This window comes from Phragmites australis, chromosome 14, assembly GCF_958298935.1.
Source record: "Phragmites australis chromosome 14, lpPhrAust1.1, whole genome shotgun sequence".
In the NCBI taxonomy this organism is placed as follows: Eukaryota; Viridiplantae; Streptophyta; class Magnoliopsida; order Poales; family Poaceae; genus Phragmites; species Phragmites australis.
In genome coordinates this window covers 8,761,980-8,775,904 of record NC_084934.1, presented here as the reverse complement: position 1 = coordinate 8,775,904, position 13,925 = coordinate 8,761,980, and the positions used below count along the sequence as shown (strand labels likewise).

Here is a 13,925-nt window from a genome sequence, read left to right as displayed (position 1 = left end):
CAACGGTGAGGTGTCAATCGGTGGAAGGCCCGATGCTGCATTTAAGAGAGAGTGTGGCCTGTCACTTCCAACCACTCCTCCCCATGCTTGTTGTACTGAGTACGCCAGCCCCTGCCACCGCCTGGCAGGGGCGTAGGGACATTTAATGCGACGAGTCCCATCGCACGTCACCCTGCGGGGCCCATGAAGGCCGAGGATCTAAGCAGAGACATATCCGGGTGAGGTTGCTCGGGGCCATGAAAAGTGGCCCCCGAGCACCCGCAGTTCCCCGAGGACCTGAGAAGCCCCTTGCTGGTGGACCCCACAAGGGCTCAACAGTGAGGTGTCAATCGGTGGAAGGTCCGATGCTGCATTTAAGAGAGTGTGGCCTGTCACTTCCAACCACTCCTCCCCACGCTTGTTGTACTGAGTACGCCAGCCCCTGCCACCGCCTGGTAGGGGCGTAGGGACATTTAATGCGACGAGTCCCATCGCACATCACCCTGCGGGGCCCATGAAGAAAACGACTTAGAGATATCGTCGCTGGGCTCGAGGTATATCACCTGCCCCCCTACTGTGTCAAACCAGCTCTGACCGAGCAGGCATGCGGGGTTGTTCGGCGACTGCCCGATGGGCCCCCCACTGCACCGGCTAAAAGTTGGCGTAATGGGCGACAAGACAAGCCGAGGGCGCATTTTCAACCCCCTGTAACATCAAACTGCAGCCCCATGATGGTTGCTTTCCATTTATGGCTCATGGGAACTCGTGCCCTCCTTTTTGGGCACGCCAAGCCTCCCCCAACAGGATAAAAGGGGGGTGTACTCCGGAGAAAAATAGAGCAAAAAAAGAGTCCAAGATGCTTTGAAGAATCGAAGAAGAACAAGCTCAAACACAAGTCTGGGAAGCTGAGTAGAAGCTCAGAGAGATCGGCACTTGAAGACCGAAGCTCTAGACTTAGACAAAAACCTTTTAACACAAGAGATCCAGAGAGAGGCATTCCCAGAGCATTAATAGCATACACACAGGAGTAGGGTATTACGCTCCATGTGGCCCGAACCTGTCTAAAATCCCTCGAGCATTTACTCCCACTAGCAGACGATCATCCGTCCTGCCTACATCTCATATATTCACATTAAATCCATGTACGAGGTAGATTCAGAATCATCCCCCCGGCCGAATCTCAAAGGGGGTCCCCCAGGATCCTCGCTTGAGGAGTTCATCCTCCGACAACCCCCGACCAACTTGGACAAGGGAAAGACCCCTGGCTTAGTTGGCCCGAGCATAGACACGCTTACCTATGGATAAAATTTGCGAAGGTGCTCAATGTTCCATGCATTCGGGAGAGGCTGCCCGTCCTCACGACGAAGGGGCCTTCCCACATGGGGGAGAGCTTGTTCTTTCCTTCACGCGTCTGAGCGCATCGGAGAACCAAATCCCTAACCTCGAGCGACCGAGCCCGGACACGGCGCTGATGGTAGCGCCTTAGGCTCTGCTGATATCTGGCGGCTCAGACGGCAGCTCGTCGCCGACGCTCTTCCAAGTACTCGACATCGTCACGTCTTCGCTATTCTTGTTCACCCTCCGAGTATGCATTCACCCGAGGCGAGCCGAGCGTAAGCTCGGAGGGGAGGACAGCTTCGGTGCCGTAGACGAGGAAGAAAGGCATCTCCCCGGTGGCTCGGCTTGGCGTGGTTCAGTTTTACCATAACATAGCGGGTAGCTCATCGATCCACCCTTTCCCATGCTTTGCAAGCACGCCATAGGTCCGGGTCTTGAGCCCCTTCAGTATCTCGGCATTCGCGTGCTCCACTTGTCCGTTGCTACGGGGATAAGCAATAGAGGCAAAGCAAAGCTTGATCCCGAGGTCTCGCAGTATTCCCCAAACAGGGCACTTGTGAACTGGGTGCCATTATCGGTGATGATCCTGTTCGGGATGCCGAAGCGACTTGTGATGCCGTGGATGAATTGGACCACCATGTTTTTGTTGACCTTGATTACTGGGACCGCCTTCGGCCACTTGGTGAACTTGTCGATAGCGACGTACAGGTACTCATAACCCCCAACTGCTTGGGGGAATGGACCCAAGATTTCCAACCACCAGACCGCAAAGGGCGAAGACAGGGGGATGGTATGAAGAGCCTGAGCTGGCTGGTGAATCTGCTTTGCATGGAACTGGCACGCTCTGCAGCGCCGAACCAGCTCGGAAGCATCCAGGAGGGCTGTTGGCCAGTAGAAACCTTGCCGAAAGGCATTCCCGACCAGCATGCGGAATGATGCATGGCCACCGCACTCGCCCTCGTGGATCTCAGTGAGGAGCTCACTGCCTTCTTCCCGTGTGATGCATTTCAGGAGGACACCGTCCGTGCTGCGCCGGTATAAGTCCCCATTTACTAAGGCATAGCGTTTGGACTGTCGTGCAATCCTCTCTGCAGAGGCGTCATCCTCGGGAAGGATGTTTTCTTTCAAGTACCCTCGGATCTCGTCGATCCACGAGGGCTCCTAAGGACCACCGGCAAGTGCAACACACTCGCCGGGCGACGGCACCTTGACGGGACGTCCCACTGAAGGTACAGCCTGGGTCCCCTCGGCTGAGCTCGAGGGTTCCCCTTCATCCTGGTCGGCAGATAGGATGGATGGCCGTGTGAGCCTTTTTTCAAAGGTTCCAGCCGGGACGAGCGCCCGGGCGGAAGCCAGGCGGGAGAGGTCATCGGCCACAGTGTTGTTGAGGCGGGGTATATGCCGTAGCTCCAGGCCGTCGAAGTGCCGCTCCAGTCTCCTGACTTCTGCCATGTACGTTGCCATCTGCGGGTCTGCGCACTGGTACTCTTTTGATACTTGGTTGACTACCAGTTGGGAGTCACCTTTGACAAGCAGCCGCCAGATCTCGAGACCTACCGCGACACGGAGTCCAGTGATGAGGCCTTCGTATTCCGCCATGTTGTTTGTTGCTCGAAAATGCAGCTACATGACATACTGGAGTATTTCACCTGTCAGGGAGGTGAGCACCACTCCAGCCCATGCACTCTTCAGCGTGAGGGAGCCCTCAAAGTGCATGACCCAATACTCGGATCCGTCTTGCCCGGGGTACGCGAACAATTCTTCGTTGTCTATCTCGGGGACCGGCTTCCACTCCGCCACGAAGTCGGACAGCGCCTGGCGTTTGATCGTGTGGCGACTGATGAAGTGCAGATCGAATTCTGCGAGCTCGACCGCCCACTTGACGATACACTCGGTACCTTCTCAGTAACGCAGGATCGGTCCTAGTGGGTACGTGGTCACCACCAAGACTTTGTGCGCTTGGAAGTAGTGTCGTAGCTTCCTGGAAGCGATAAGCACTGCATAGAGCATCTTCTGTGCTTGAGGGTATCTCGTCTTGGCATCCTGGAGGACTTCACTAACGAAGTACACCGGTTGCTGTATCCGGCGGCCCCCGACCGCGGCCTAGCCTGAGGCCTTGCCACAGCCTCTGAGCTCAAAGCAAAGTTCAGAGCCTACCGAGGTCTCGAGCTCAACTCCCTGGTTGGGATCGGTCCCGCGTCCTGGAGGCTGCTCGGGGGTGGCCGGGAGCTCGGACCCAGCACCTTGCCCTGGGCACTCATCATGCTCCACCACCAGCACCATGCTCATGACCTGAGGAGTGGCCGATATGTAGAGCAATAGAGGTTCGCCCTCGCCGGGGGCCACTAGTAAGGGCGCCGAGGTGAGGTACTTTTTAAGTCTTGGAAGGCCTGCTCAGCCTCCGGTAGCCAGTCGAAACGACCGGTCTTCTTCAGCAATTTGAAGAGTGGGAGCCCCCACTCCCCGAGCTTGGAGATGAAGCATCCCAAGGTTGCCATGCATCCAGTGAGACACTGTACTCCTTTGAGCCGAGCTGGGGGACGTATCTGCTTGATGGCCCGGATCTTCTCGGGATTGGCCTTGATTCCACGACTGGAGACCAAGAAGCTGAGGAGTTTGCCCGCGGGTACCCCGAATACGCACTTCTCAGGATTGCACTTCAGGCGCGTGCTGCGGAGACTGTTGAACATCTCGGCCAAGTCTTCCAGCAGGGTGGCCCATTCCCGGGACTTGACCACGATGTCATCGATATACGCTTCGACGTTGCGACCAACCTGCGTGTTAAGGATAATGCAGACGGCTCGCTGGAACGACGATCTAGCATTGTGCAAGCCAAAGGGCATAGACACATAGCAATAAGTCCCCACAGGGGAAATAAAAGAAGTTTTTTCTTCATCTTGCTTAGCCATGTGAATTTGGTGATAACCCGAGTTTGCATCAAGAAAACTCAAAAGATCGCATCCCGCAGTAGAGTCGATAATCTGGTCTATGCGAGGCAGAGGGAAAGGGTCTTCTGGGCATGCCTTATTAAGGTCGGTGTAGTCAACGCACATTCTCAGCTTGCCGTTGGCCTTTGGGACGACGAGGGGGTTTGCCAGCCACTCCGGGTGAAGGACTTCTCGGACAAAGCTGGCATCAAAGAGCTTGTCGACTTGCTCCCGAATGAACTCCTGGTGCTCAGGTGCCTATCGGCGAACCTTCTTCCTCACGGGCCGTGCATCTGGGCGCACGGCAAGGTGGTGCTCGATCACCTCCCTAGGGACCCCAGGCATATCCGACGGCTGCCATGCAAACACGTCAGCGTTAGCCCGGAGGAAGGCGACGAGCACGCTTTCCTATTTGGCGTCCAGGTCACCACCGATTTTGGTGACCTCCTTCGTGGGGACGGAGGTGTCAGCGATGAGTCGTGACTTGGACGTAGAGGGTCCCAGACCCCCCGGGTGTCCTTCGACCTCGGCGCGGGCGGAGGCTAAGGCCGAGTATAGCTACTCGGTGCAGGAGACGGTGCTACCTGTTTCGGTGGGCACGGAGATAGGGCCGGCCGGGCCCGGCATCTTCACGGTGAGGTAGGCGTAGTGTGTTGCCACCATAAACCTGGCGAGCGCCGGGTGCCCAAGGATCGCATTGCAGGGGAGAGGGACCTCCGCAACGTCGAAGACCACGTTCTCCGTCCGGAAGTTGTCCCGGCTCTCGAAGGTGACGGGCAACTCGACCTGCCCGAGGGGGAGGGTGTACCCCGGCGTCACCTCATAGAAAGGGAGGGACGACTTCAAACGCTTCGGAGGCACCTACAGCTTTTTGAACGCCTCTTGGGATAGGAGGTTCAGGCCTGCACGCCCGTCGATCAACACTCAGCTGACCTTTACATTACAGATGGTGGGGGATACCACCAGAGGCAGTCGCCCCACCCCCGCAGTACTCACAGGGTGGTCCGCCTGACTAAAGGTGATCGGGGTCTCCGACCACTTGAGGGGCCTTGTGGCCGCCGCGCTCGGAGTTGCCGAGCACAACTCACGCCTCATTGTTTTGACACAGCGGCGAGAGGAGGGCGTGTACGTGCCCCCATCGATGAAGGCAACGGTGTGCTCGGTCTCTTGAAACCCGAGCTCTTCATTTTTGGGGGCGCCTTTGTCGTCGTCACCCTTGCGGCGCTCCTCGCGCTCCTTCTGGCGTCGCTCCGTGAGACCCTTCACCGACTGGCACTCGGTGAGGTCGTGGTAGTCGATCTGGTGGATTTCGCACCATTTCCCTGCCTCTGGCCTCGCGGGAGCGGGCTTTTTCTCGCCAGCCACTCGGCGTGCCAGCCTGCGTGCGACGCCTTCCGCCGGCAGAACAAGGGCAGTGTCGCGTTTTTTCCTCTTCTTCTTTTCCCACTTATCGAAGCGGGAAGGACCTGTTTCGTCGTCTGTGGGTTTCTTAGGGCGCGGACCGTGCCATGCCTGAGCTTTCACCGCCTTGGTGCACTTGTCGGCCAGCGCAAAAAGCTCTGCGGTGGTCTCAACCTCGTGCATGCCTAGCTTCTCGAGCATCCGTTCATTGCGGACGCCCTGCTAGAAGGCGACGATGATAGCATGGGGGGTGATCCGCGGGATGGTATTGCGAACCTGGCTGAAGCACTGTATGAACTGCCTCAGCGTCTCTCCCTCCCGCTGCTTGACGGCATAGAGGTCGCACTCCAGGCCGGGGCGCGCGAAGGTGCCCTGAAAGTTTGCCACAAACTGGTGGCACAGATCATCCCAGGAGCAAATAGAGCCTGGGGGTAAGTTCATAAGTCAAGAGTGGGCAGAGCCCCTCAGGGCCACGTGAAAGTAATTTGCCATCACCTTTTCATTCCCGCCCGCCACTTGGACAGCGGTGGTGTAGATCTGGAGGAACTCGATAGGGTCGATGGAACCGTCGTACTTCTCCGGTAGTTCGGGCTGAAACTTTGTGGGTCAGTTGACCCGGCGGAGCTTGCCGGTAAACGCTCGGCAGCCCGTGCCATATACCTCGGCGCCGGCTGTGCCCCTGGGGGGTGAATGCCAGCCCATCGGGGAACCCTGGTGGTCGCGGGCCGGCATAGACGAGGCTTGGTCCTCCACTATCTCAGCCTCGCGACAGGACTCCCGGCGGCGCTCGAGGGTGACACGCGCATCCTCGCTGGCCCTCCGCTTATTAATGTGCAAGCGGAGGTCTTGAGCTCCTGTCGTGTTCAGGGGAGCGGCACTACATTTGGAGCCCCCCTGGCCGGCTCTACCTCCACCCGAAGATGCCCCAGCCTTAGTTGTACCATAGAGGGAGGTGGTACGGGAACTCTGGGCAAGTACTCGCCGATGAGCCGTGCCCACCATGTCAGCTACCTCCTGTAGCCAACGGCCCTCTAGCGTTTCTCCCATTGCCTGGACAAGCGGGTGCCTAAGGAGTGCTTGCGCCACAAGCAGGGCATTCCCAGGGCTGGTGTTGCCAAAGTTGAGTTTGCGCCGTATCGGCGCTCGGCGTTGTTCGGATGCCGATCTTGCAGCAGGGACGATCGCTGCTTGCTGCGGGTTTGGCGGCTTGCCCGCGGCAGTCACGGCCCTACTGGGCCCAGCGCCATTGTCCCCGACGCAAAGACGTGCCGTATGAGCCAGCTGTCGACACCGCTGAGGACGAGCAGGAGCCAGGGCCCCCTGGGCCACGTTTTCCATCTCCTCATTCGAGTCCGAATCAGCGCGCTGACAACGATGTCCACCTGCCATTTTTTTTCTGCAAAGAACGAGGTGGATTCAGGGATACAACTCCCCTACCTGGCGCGCCAGCTGTCGGTGGATGAACTCCACGAGCAGGGATCCTAAGGGACCCCCTTTGAGATTCGGCCGGGGGGCTGGCCCTGGAACTACCTCGTACGCGAGATTAATGCGAGTGGGACTTAGGCAGGATGGATCGTCAGCTAGTAGAAATGAATGTACCAAGAGTTTAGACAGGTTCAGGCCGCGCGGTAATACTCTACTCCTGTGTGTCCAATATGTTGTCAATGCTCCTCTCCTTTCATCTCTCTCTTTTTTCCTTTTCTTTCTTTTTACAAAGTGCTCCCCCCCTTTATCTACAGAGGGGAGGCCCTTCAGGGAGTGCCCAGAATGAGGGCACAAGTTCCCGTAAACAATAAATGGAAAGTGACCATCATTGGTCTACAGTTGATGTTACAGAGGGTTGAAAATACATCCCTCGGACGATTCCATCGGTCTTCGCGTTCTAGCTTTAGCAGGCGCAAGGGCGCCCACCGGCCAGCTTCTGAGTACTCTCTTATGCCCGTTTGGTCAGAGTAGGTCTGACGTGGTCTGATGTAACAGGGCGATAAGCCTCGAGCCCATCAAAGATATCTTCAAGCTATCTTTCTTCATGGGCCCCGCGAGGGGACATGCGATGGGACCTGCCGTATTAATTGTACCCACGCCTTTCTACCAGGCGGCGGCAGGGACTGACGTATTCAGAATGGCAGGCGTGGGGGAGAGTGGTTGGATGTGACCGTTCACGCTCCCCATTAAATGCGGCATTGGGCCTCCCACCGACCGACCGACACCTCATCCTGGAGTCCCTGTGGGGTCCACCGGCATGGGGTTTGCCGGATGCTCGGGGACCAACTATTCTTGACCCCGAGCACCCACTCCCGGACCATGCTTCCCTCGGGTCCTCGGGGAGGTGGTCCCGACGGAAGACGCTATGTGGTACCGCGCTGTCCTGGCCTCAGGACTCGGGAACCCCTGGATCCCATATTACCGACAGGGTCCTATCACAATATGAATGTAGCATTGAAACAGTTCAAATGTTTTGCATGGATATATTACCTTTTAAAAAAATGTTTCACGGCAATCTATAGTACAAATAATTCTACAAAATACATTCTAGTTTGCAAAACGATTTCCCTACATATCGTTTAATTAGTGTGCTGTCATAGAAACCGATATTGACCCTTACTTTGTTCTATGCGCATGGAGTTGCAACAAGTGAACTCAGACCACAAGATTTAAAACCAGTCAAAAATGTTATATTCCATGTTATCGTGCGCACAGGTAAATTCTAGGCAGCACTCACCAGTGGAGGCCATGATATTAAGAGCCGTTCTTCTCTGCCCCTCCCCACAAAGTGAATGTGTGTGAGAGAGAGAGACAGAGAGGGGGGGAGGGGGGGGGGGGACACACACAAAGAGAGAGAGAGAGAGAGAGCTACATCCATGCCTTTCTTTCTAGGCATGCTTCAGATCTACTTCAGATGAAGGCATAAGCATGTCCTACTTGAATCTTTGCCTAGTCGAAGCTTCAGATATACTCCAGATGAAGCATATGTCCTTGTTTCTATGCTTCATCATCTCCCTTGTCCTTACCTTTTCGGATTTTGCAGTTAGTGAAAGCCAGTTCGTGTACCATGGTTTTTCTGGTGCTCACCTTACCCTTGACGGTAATGCCATGGTCACACCAGACGGCCTCCTTGAGCTCACCAATGACACAGTCAATCTAGGCCATGCATTTTACCCAACTCCCTTGAACTTCCACCAGCAGCTCAACGGCACTGTGCAATCCTTCTCAGTTTCCTTTGTGTTCGCAATACTCTCCGTCCACGCTAACATAAGCACCATGGGCATGGCCTTCTTTGTTTCCCCAACCAAGAACCTCTCAAACACAGGGTTACAATACATTGGCCTCCTCAACAGCGGGAACGACGGCAACACGAGCAACCACATGTTTGTTGTCGAGCTTGATACTACCCAAAATGTTGAGTTCAAAGACATCGACAACAACCACGTAGGCATCAACATCAATAGCCTCCACTCCTTGAAAGCCCACCACACTGGATACTATGATGACATGAGTAGTTCCTTCAAGAACTTGACTCTGACTAGCGGCAAGGCGATGCAGGTATGGGCAGATTACGATGGAGAGACCTCGCTAGTTAATGTGTCCTTGGCTCCGGTGGGAGAAGCCAAACCTGTGGCGCCTCTGCTTTCATCTCTCTATAATCTCTCAGCTATTCTCAGAGATCCATCATACATCGGTTTCTCAGCCACAACTGGTGCAGTAAGAACGCGACACTGTGTGCTTGGATGGAGCTTCGCCATGAACGGACCTGCTCCAGCCATTGACATCTCCAAGCTGCCAAAGCTACCACGTATTGGCCCAAAACCTCATTCCAAGGTTTTGGAGATTACTCTTCCTATAGCCTCTGCAGTGTTCGTTTCTACTCTTGGATTTGTCATCGTATTACTTGTGTACAGAAGATTAAGGTATACTGAGGTGAAGGAAGACTGGGAGGTTGATTTCGGGCCACACCGATTCTCCTTCAAGGACTTATTCCATGCGACGGGAGGGTTCAAGAGAAAGAACCTACTTGGTGAGGGTGGCTTTGGAAAGGTCTACAAAGGAGTTCTTCCAAAGTCCAATGTGGAGATAGCTGTGAAGAGGGTGTCTCCTGAGTCAAGGCAAGGGATGAAGGAGTTCATTGCTGAGGTTGTTAGTGTCGGCCGGCTTCGACACCGCAACCTTGTACCCTTACTTGGCTATTGTCGGCGACAAGGTGAACTACTTTTGGTGTATGACTATATGCCAAATGGCAGCCTCAATAAGTATCTATACTCTGAAGATGGCAGACTATCTTTGAGTTGGGCCCAAAGGTTCAACATTATCAAAGGTGTTGCATTTGGCTTATTCTACCTCCATGAGAAGTGGGAGAAAGTTGTCATCCACCGAGATATTAAGCCAAGTAACGTCCTCCTAGATCGTGAAATGAATGGACGGCTAGGTGATTTTGGTCTCTCAAGATTGTATGATCATGGCACTGATCCACAGACCACGCATATGGTTGGAACCATGGGTTACCTAGCCCCAGAGATGGTACGCACAGGTAAAGCATCCACTTTGACAGACGTATTTGCCTTTGGCGTATTTCTTCTCGAGCTCACTAGTGCCCAGAGGCCTGTTAAGCAAAATGAACAAGGTAACCAGGATACATTGATCGATTGGGTTTTAGAGCATTGGCATAACGGATTGCTGATGGAGACTGTGGATCCAAGACTCCAAGATGACTATAATGCTGAGGAGGCATGTCTAGTACTAAAGCTAGGACTTTTATGCTCACATCCATTTATTAGTTCAAGACCCACCATGAGGCAAGTGATGCAGTACCTTGAAGGTGATACACCACTCCCAGATCTGACAGCAACACATTTCAGATTCACTATGCAGGCCCTGACACGGAACAATGGATTTGAATCACCTAACATGTCGTATCCAGATTTAGCTACGAGTATTGGCACATTTTCAAGTCTCTCGGGAGGAAGATGATGATGTATATATGGTGTTCAGAATTATTGTGCCTCTTGAAATAAATACTACAAGTGCTTTCCTGGCTACTGTTGGACTTAATCCTTATCATAGGCCTCGAGGACTCGTTTCACGACAGTGCGAAAGGAAGAAGTTCATATACGGCTATAGCGTCGTTCATATGTATGCAGAGTTCGAGTCAGAGTCGGATCATAGAATGGCACGATTCGTATTAAGATTCAGAGTTAACAGGTCGCTATAAATATGAGTTGTAATCTCTAATTTGTAACAAAGACACAAAGTTGTGTAAGTCACAAGTTGAATAAAGTCAAAAATTCCTCCAGAGAGCCTCACGTGTTTTTGTTCTTGTTGATTTTCGTTCTCGCCCAGTAGTACGCGACTCAGGAGTAGCTGGGTGTTGCTAGTCGATCGGCGTGATCGAGAGCAGCACGTACACAGCGGATAGCCAGACTAGTCATGGTCGAGCACGTATGACTGGTCACTCAAGCTGGTCGTGAGTTGGCGTGCTCCATACTTTGGTCGCTTGGGTAGTCGAGGAGCCTGGTCGCTTGCGTTGTCGCGAATCCGGAGTGGTCACGCACGTGATCCAGTGACCAGACCTAACATCTGGTATCAGAGCTCGTAGTGCATAGCACTAACTCATGAAGATGTGGATCGTACCTCAAGGTGAGGTGGCATGGGAGAGCGGCGGTAGGCCGTTCCCATACCGGCAGTTGATGGCAACGAACTACACGAGCTGGGTGATTCGCTTACAAGAGATGATAGAAGATCAAGGCATCTGGGAGGCAGTCGAGCCAGCGGTCGGTGAGGCCATCGACGAGAAGAAGGACAAGAAGGTGAGGTCGCATCTCTTCCAAGCACTTCCGGAGGATCTCCTGATGCAGGTGGCAAGGAAGAAAACTACAAAGGAGGTATGGGATTGTCTCAAGATAAGGTTCGTCGGCGCAGATCACATCAAGAACGCGTGGCTTCTCACGTTGAAGAGCGACTTCAATGCCATGCGCATGTAGGAGGGAGAGAGCCTGGACCAGTATGCTGGAAGGCTCAACAGCATGTCCGTCAGGTACACAAAGCTATTCGAAACCGTACCAGATCAATTTCTGAGACGTTTGACGACGCTGCATTGGTCAAAAAGCTATTCGAAACCGTGCCAGATCAATTTCTGAGTGTGATCGCCAGAATCAAGCAGTTCTACGACCTCGACAAGATGCCGTTCGAGGAAGCCGTGGGGCGGCTTTAGACGTTTGAAAAACATACTCGCCCGCGTGCATCCGGTAGCAATAGCATCGGTGACAGCCAGCTTCTGTTCACTCAGGCCGAGTGGCAGGTGCGGCAGAAGAAGGATGGTGGCAACTCCTCATCAAGCAACAAGGGCAAATCCAACATTGCTGCAGATAGTAGCAACCGCAACCGGGGTGGTCATGGACATGGCAGAGGCCATGGCAGAGGTGGTCGTGGCGGGATGTCACACAATGACAAGGAGAGCGGCTCGGGCAGCGGTCGTCGCAACAAGAGCCACATAGTGTGCTACAACTGCTACAAGATGGGACACTACGTGAATGAGTGCACGGCACCGAAGAAGAAGGAAGAGGAGACACATCTCACTCGTGCTGACGATACCAAGCTTGCCCTGCTACTCGTAGTGTCAGAAGAGCTAGCACAAGAATAGCAGTACCAGTAGGGAGCCGTGCTGCTGAATGAGGAGAAGTTGAAGCTGGAACTGCGAGACACAATGGAGGGAGGCTCTAGCTTTGAGGTTTGGTACCTAGACAATGGGGCCAATAATCACATGATCGGTGACAAAGAGAAGTTCAGAGAGCTGGACGAAGGTGTCACTTGCAAGGTGAAGTTCGGGGATCGCTCCACGGTGCAGATCATGGGCCTAGGGTCTGTCGTGTTCAACTACAAGAACGGTGACCAGTGACTATTGCAGGAAGTCTACTACATTCCAAGACTGTGCAGCAATATCATCAGCCTTGGACAACTTAACGAAGTTGGACACACAGTGATCATGGATGCTAAACATCTACATGTGTATGATAATAGTCCTGCACGGTTCTGATGAAGGTGAAGCGAACTCCAAATCGCCTCTACAAGATCGAGCTGCATTAAGCGACACTAGTGTGTCTCTGAGCCAGCCTCCAAACCCCGGCGTGGCTTTGGCATGCAAGACTCGGACATGTCAACTTCATTGCTATGAAGCTGCTCTTCGAAGAGGGGATGGAGGCAGGAGTGCCGCCAATCACACATTGGAATGAGTTATATCACGGGTGTTTGCTAGCAAAACAATCGAGGAACCCATTCCTGGCAATGGCAAATTTCAGGGCAGAGAAGCCACTAGAGCTGCTACATGCTGACCTTTGCGGGTAGATCACACCCTCGACTCTCACCGGTAATAGTTACTTTATGTTAATTATTGATGATTACTCATGGTGGATGTGGGTGTTCATGATCAAGTCGAAGGACCAAGCTTGCTCCGTGTTCAGAAAGTTCAAGTTGCAGGCCGAGAACACGAGCGGGCAATGCATAAAGACGTTGAGGACTAATTGCAGTGGCGAATTCCTATCTCATGAGTTCAATCAGTTATGCGAGGAGGCCGGAATCAAACGGCACCTCACCACGCCATACACGCCACAACAAAACAGCGTGGTGGAGTGGAGGAATAGGACCATTATGGCGATGGCGAGGTGTAGCATCTAGGCCCCTAGGTAAGTGGTAAGTGTTTCGGTGATTAATGACAACCATATTACTGTGACTAACAATTTGTTTTGAAGGGAATCAAAAATTCAGTATACAATGACATTTGGTTAATCTTGGTCCCTAAAAGTGCTTATATGGACAATCAAAGGACATATGCTTTAAGACTAAGGATCTTCTAGTTCTAAGTATCACAAAGGAGATGAAGGATACTTAGAGTAGTATAGGTCTCCTTTTTTCTTTTTGTCTTTTGACCGTACTATAAAGGGGGGCTAAAAGTAGTAGCTTGACTTAGTGAGTCTAGACGTAGATGATGCACACTTGTTAAATTCTAGCACTAGGTAGAGCATACAAGTCCATGGTGAAGCTATCAAGGAATTAGAGCTCAAAGAGAGTTGAATTGGACAAGTTCACAAAACATTTATTCACCGGATTATCCTCTGATGGATGTCTAATACTCACCGGATAAACACTAATTGAGGCATCCGAATTATATGAAAAATTTCAGAAGTGTTACACCGGAATATCCGGTGCTAAAAGTCCGGTGACCACCGGAGCTTTTCCAGCAGAGAAAATTTTTGGAGAAAAACAATTTTGTACCCACCGGATTATCCGGTG

General features: G+C 53.2%; 1 protein-coding gene across 1 annotated transcript; it reads left to right on the top strand.

Moving 5' to 3' along the window:
• The first annotated feature begins 8,462 nt into the window (after positions 1 to 8,462).
• On the top strand, positions 8,463 to 10,924 carry LOC133891641 (L-type lectin-domain containing receptor kinase SIT2-like). The gene has a single exon (XM_062332373.1). The coding sequence runs from the start codon at positions 8,559 to 8,561 to the stop codon at positions 10,608 to 10,610; it is 2,052 nt and encodes a 683-aa protein (XP_062188357.1). The 5' UTR covers positions 8,463 to 8,558; the 3' UTR covers positions 10,611 to 10,924.
• Positions 10,925 to 13,925: the final 3,001 nt, after the last annotated feature.

Coding starts and splice junctions, on each gene's coding strand:
- LOC133891641 (XM_062332373.1), top strand. CDS start 8,559: ATGTCCTACTTGAATCTTTGCCTAGTCGAAGCTTCAGATATACTCCAG.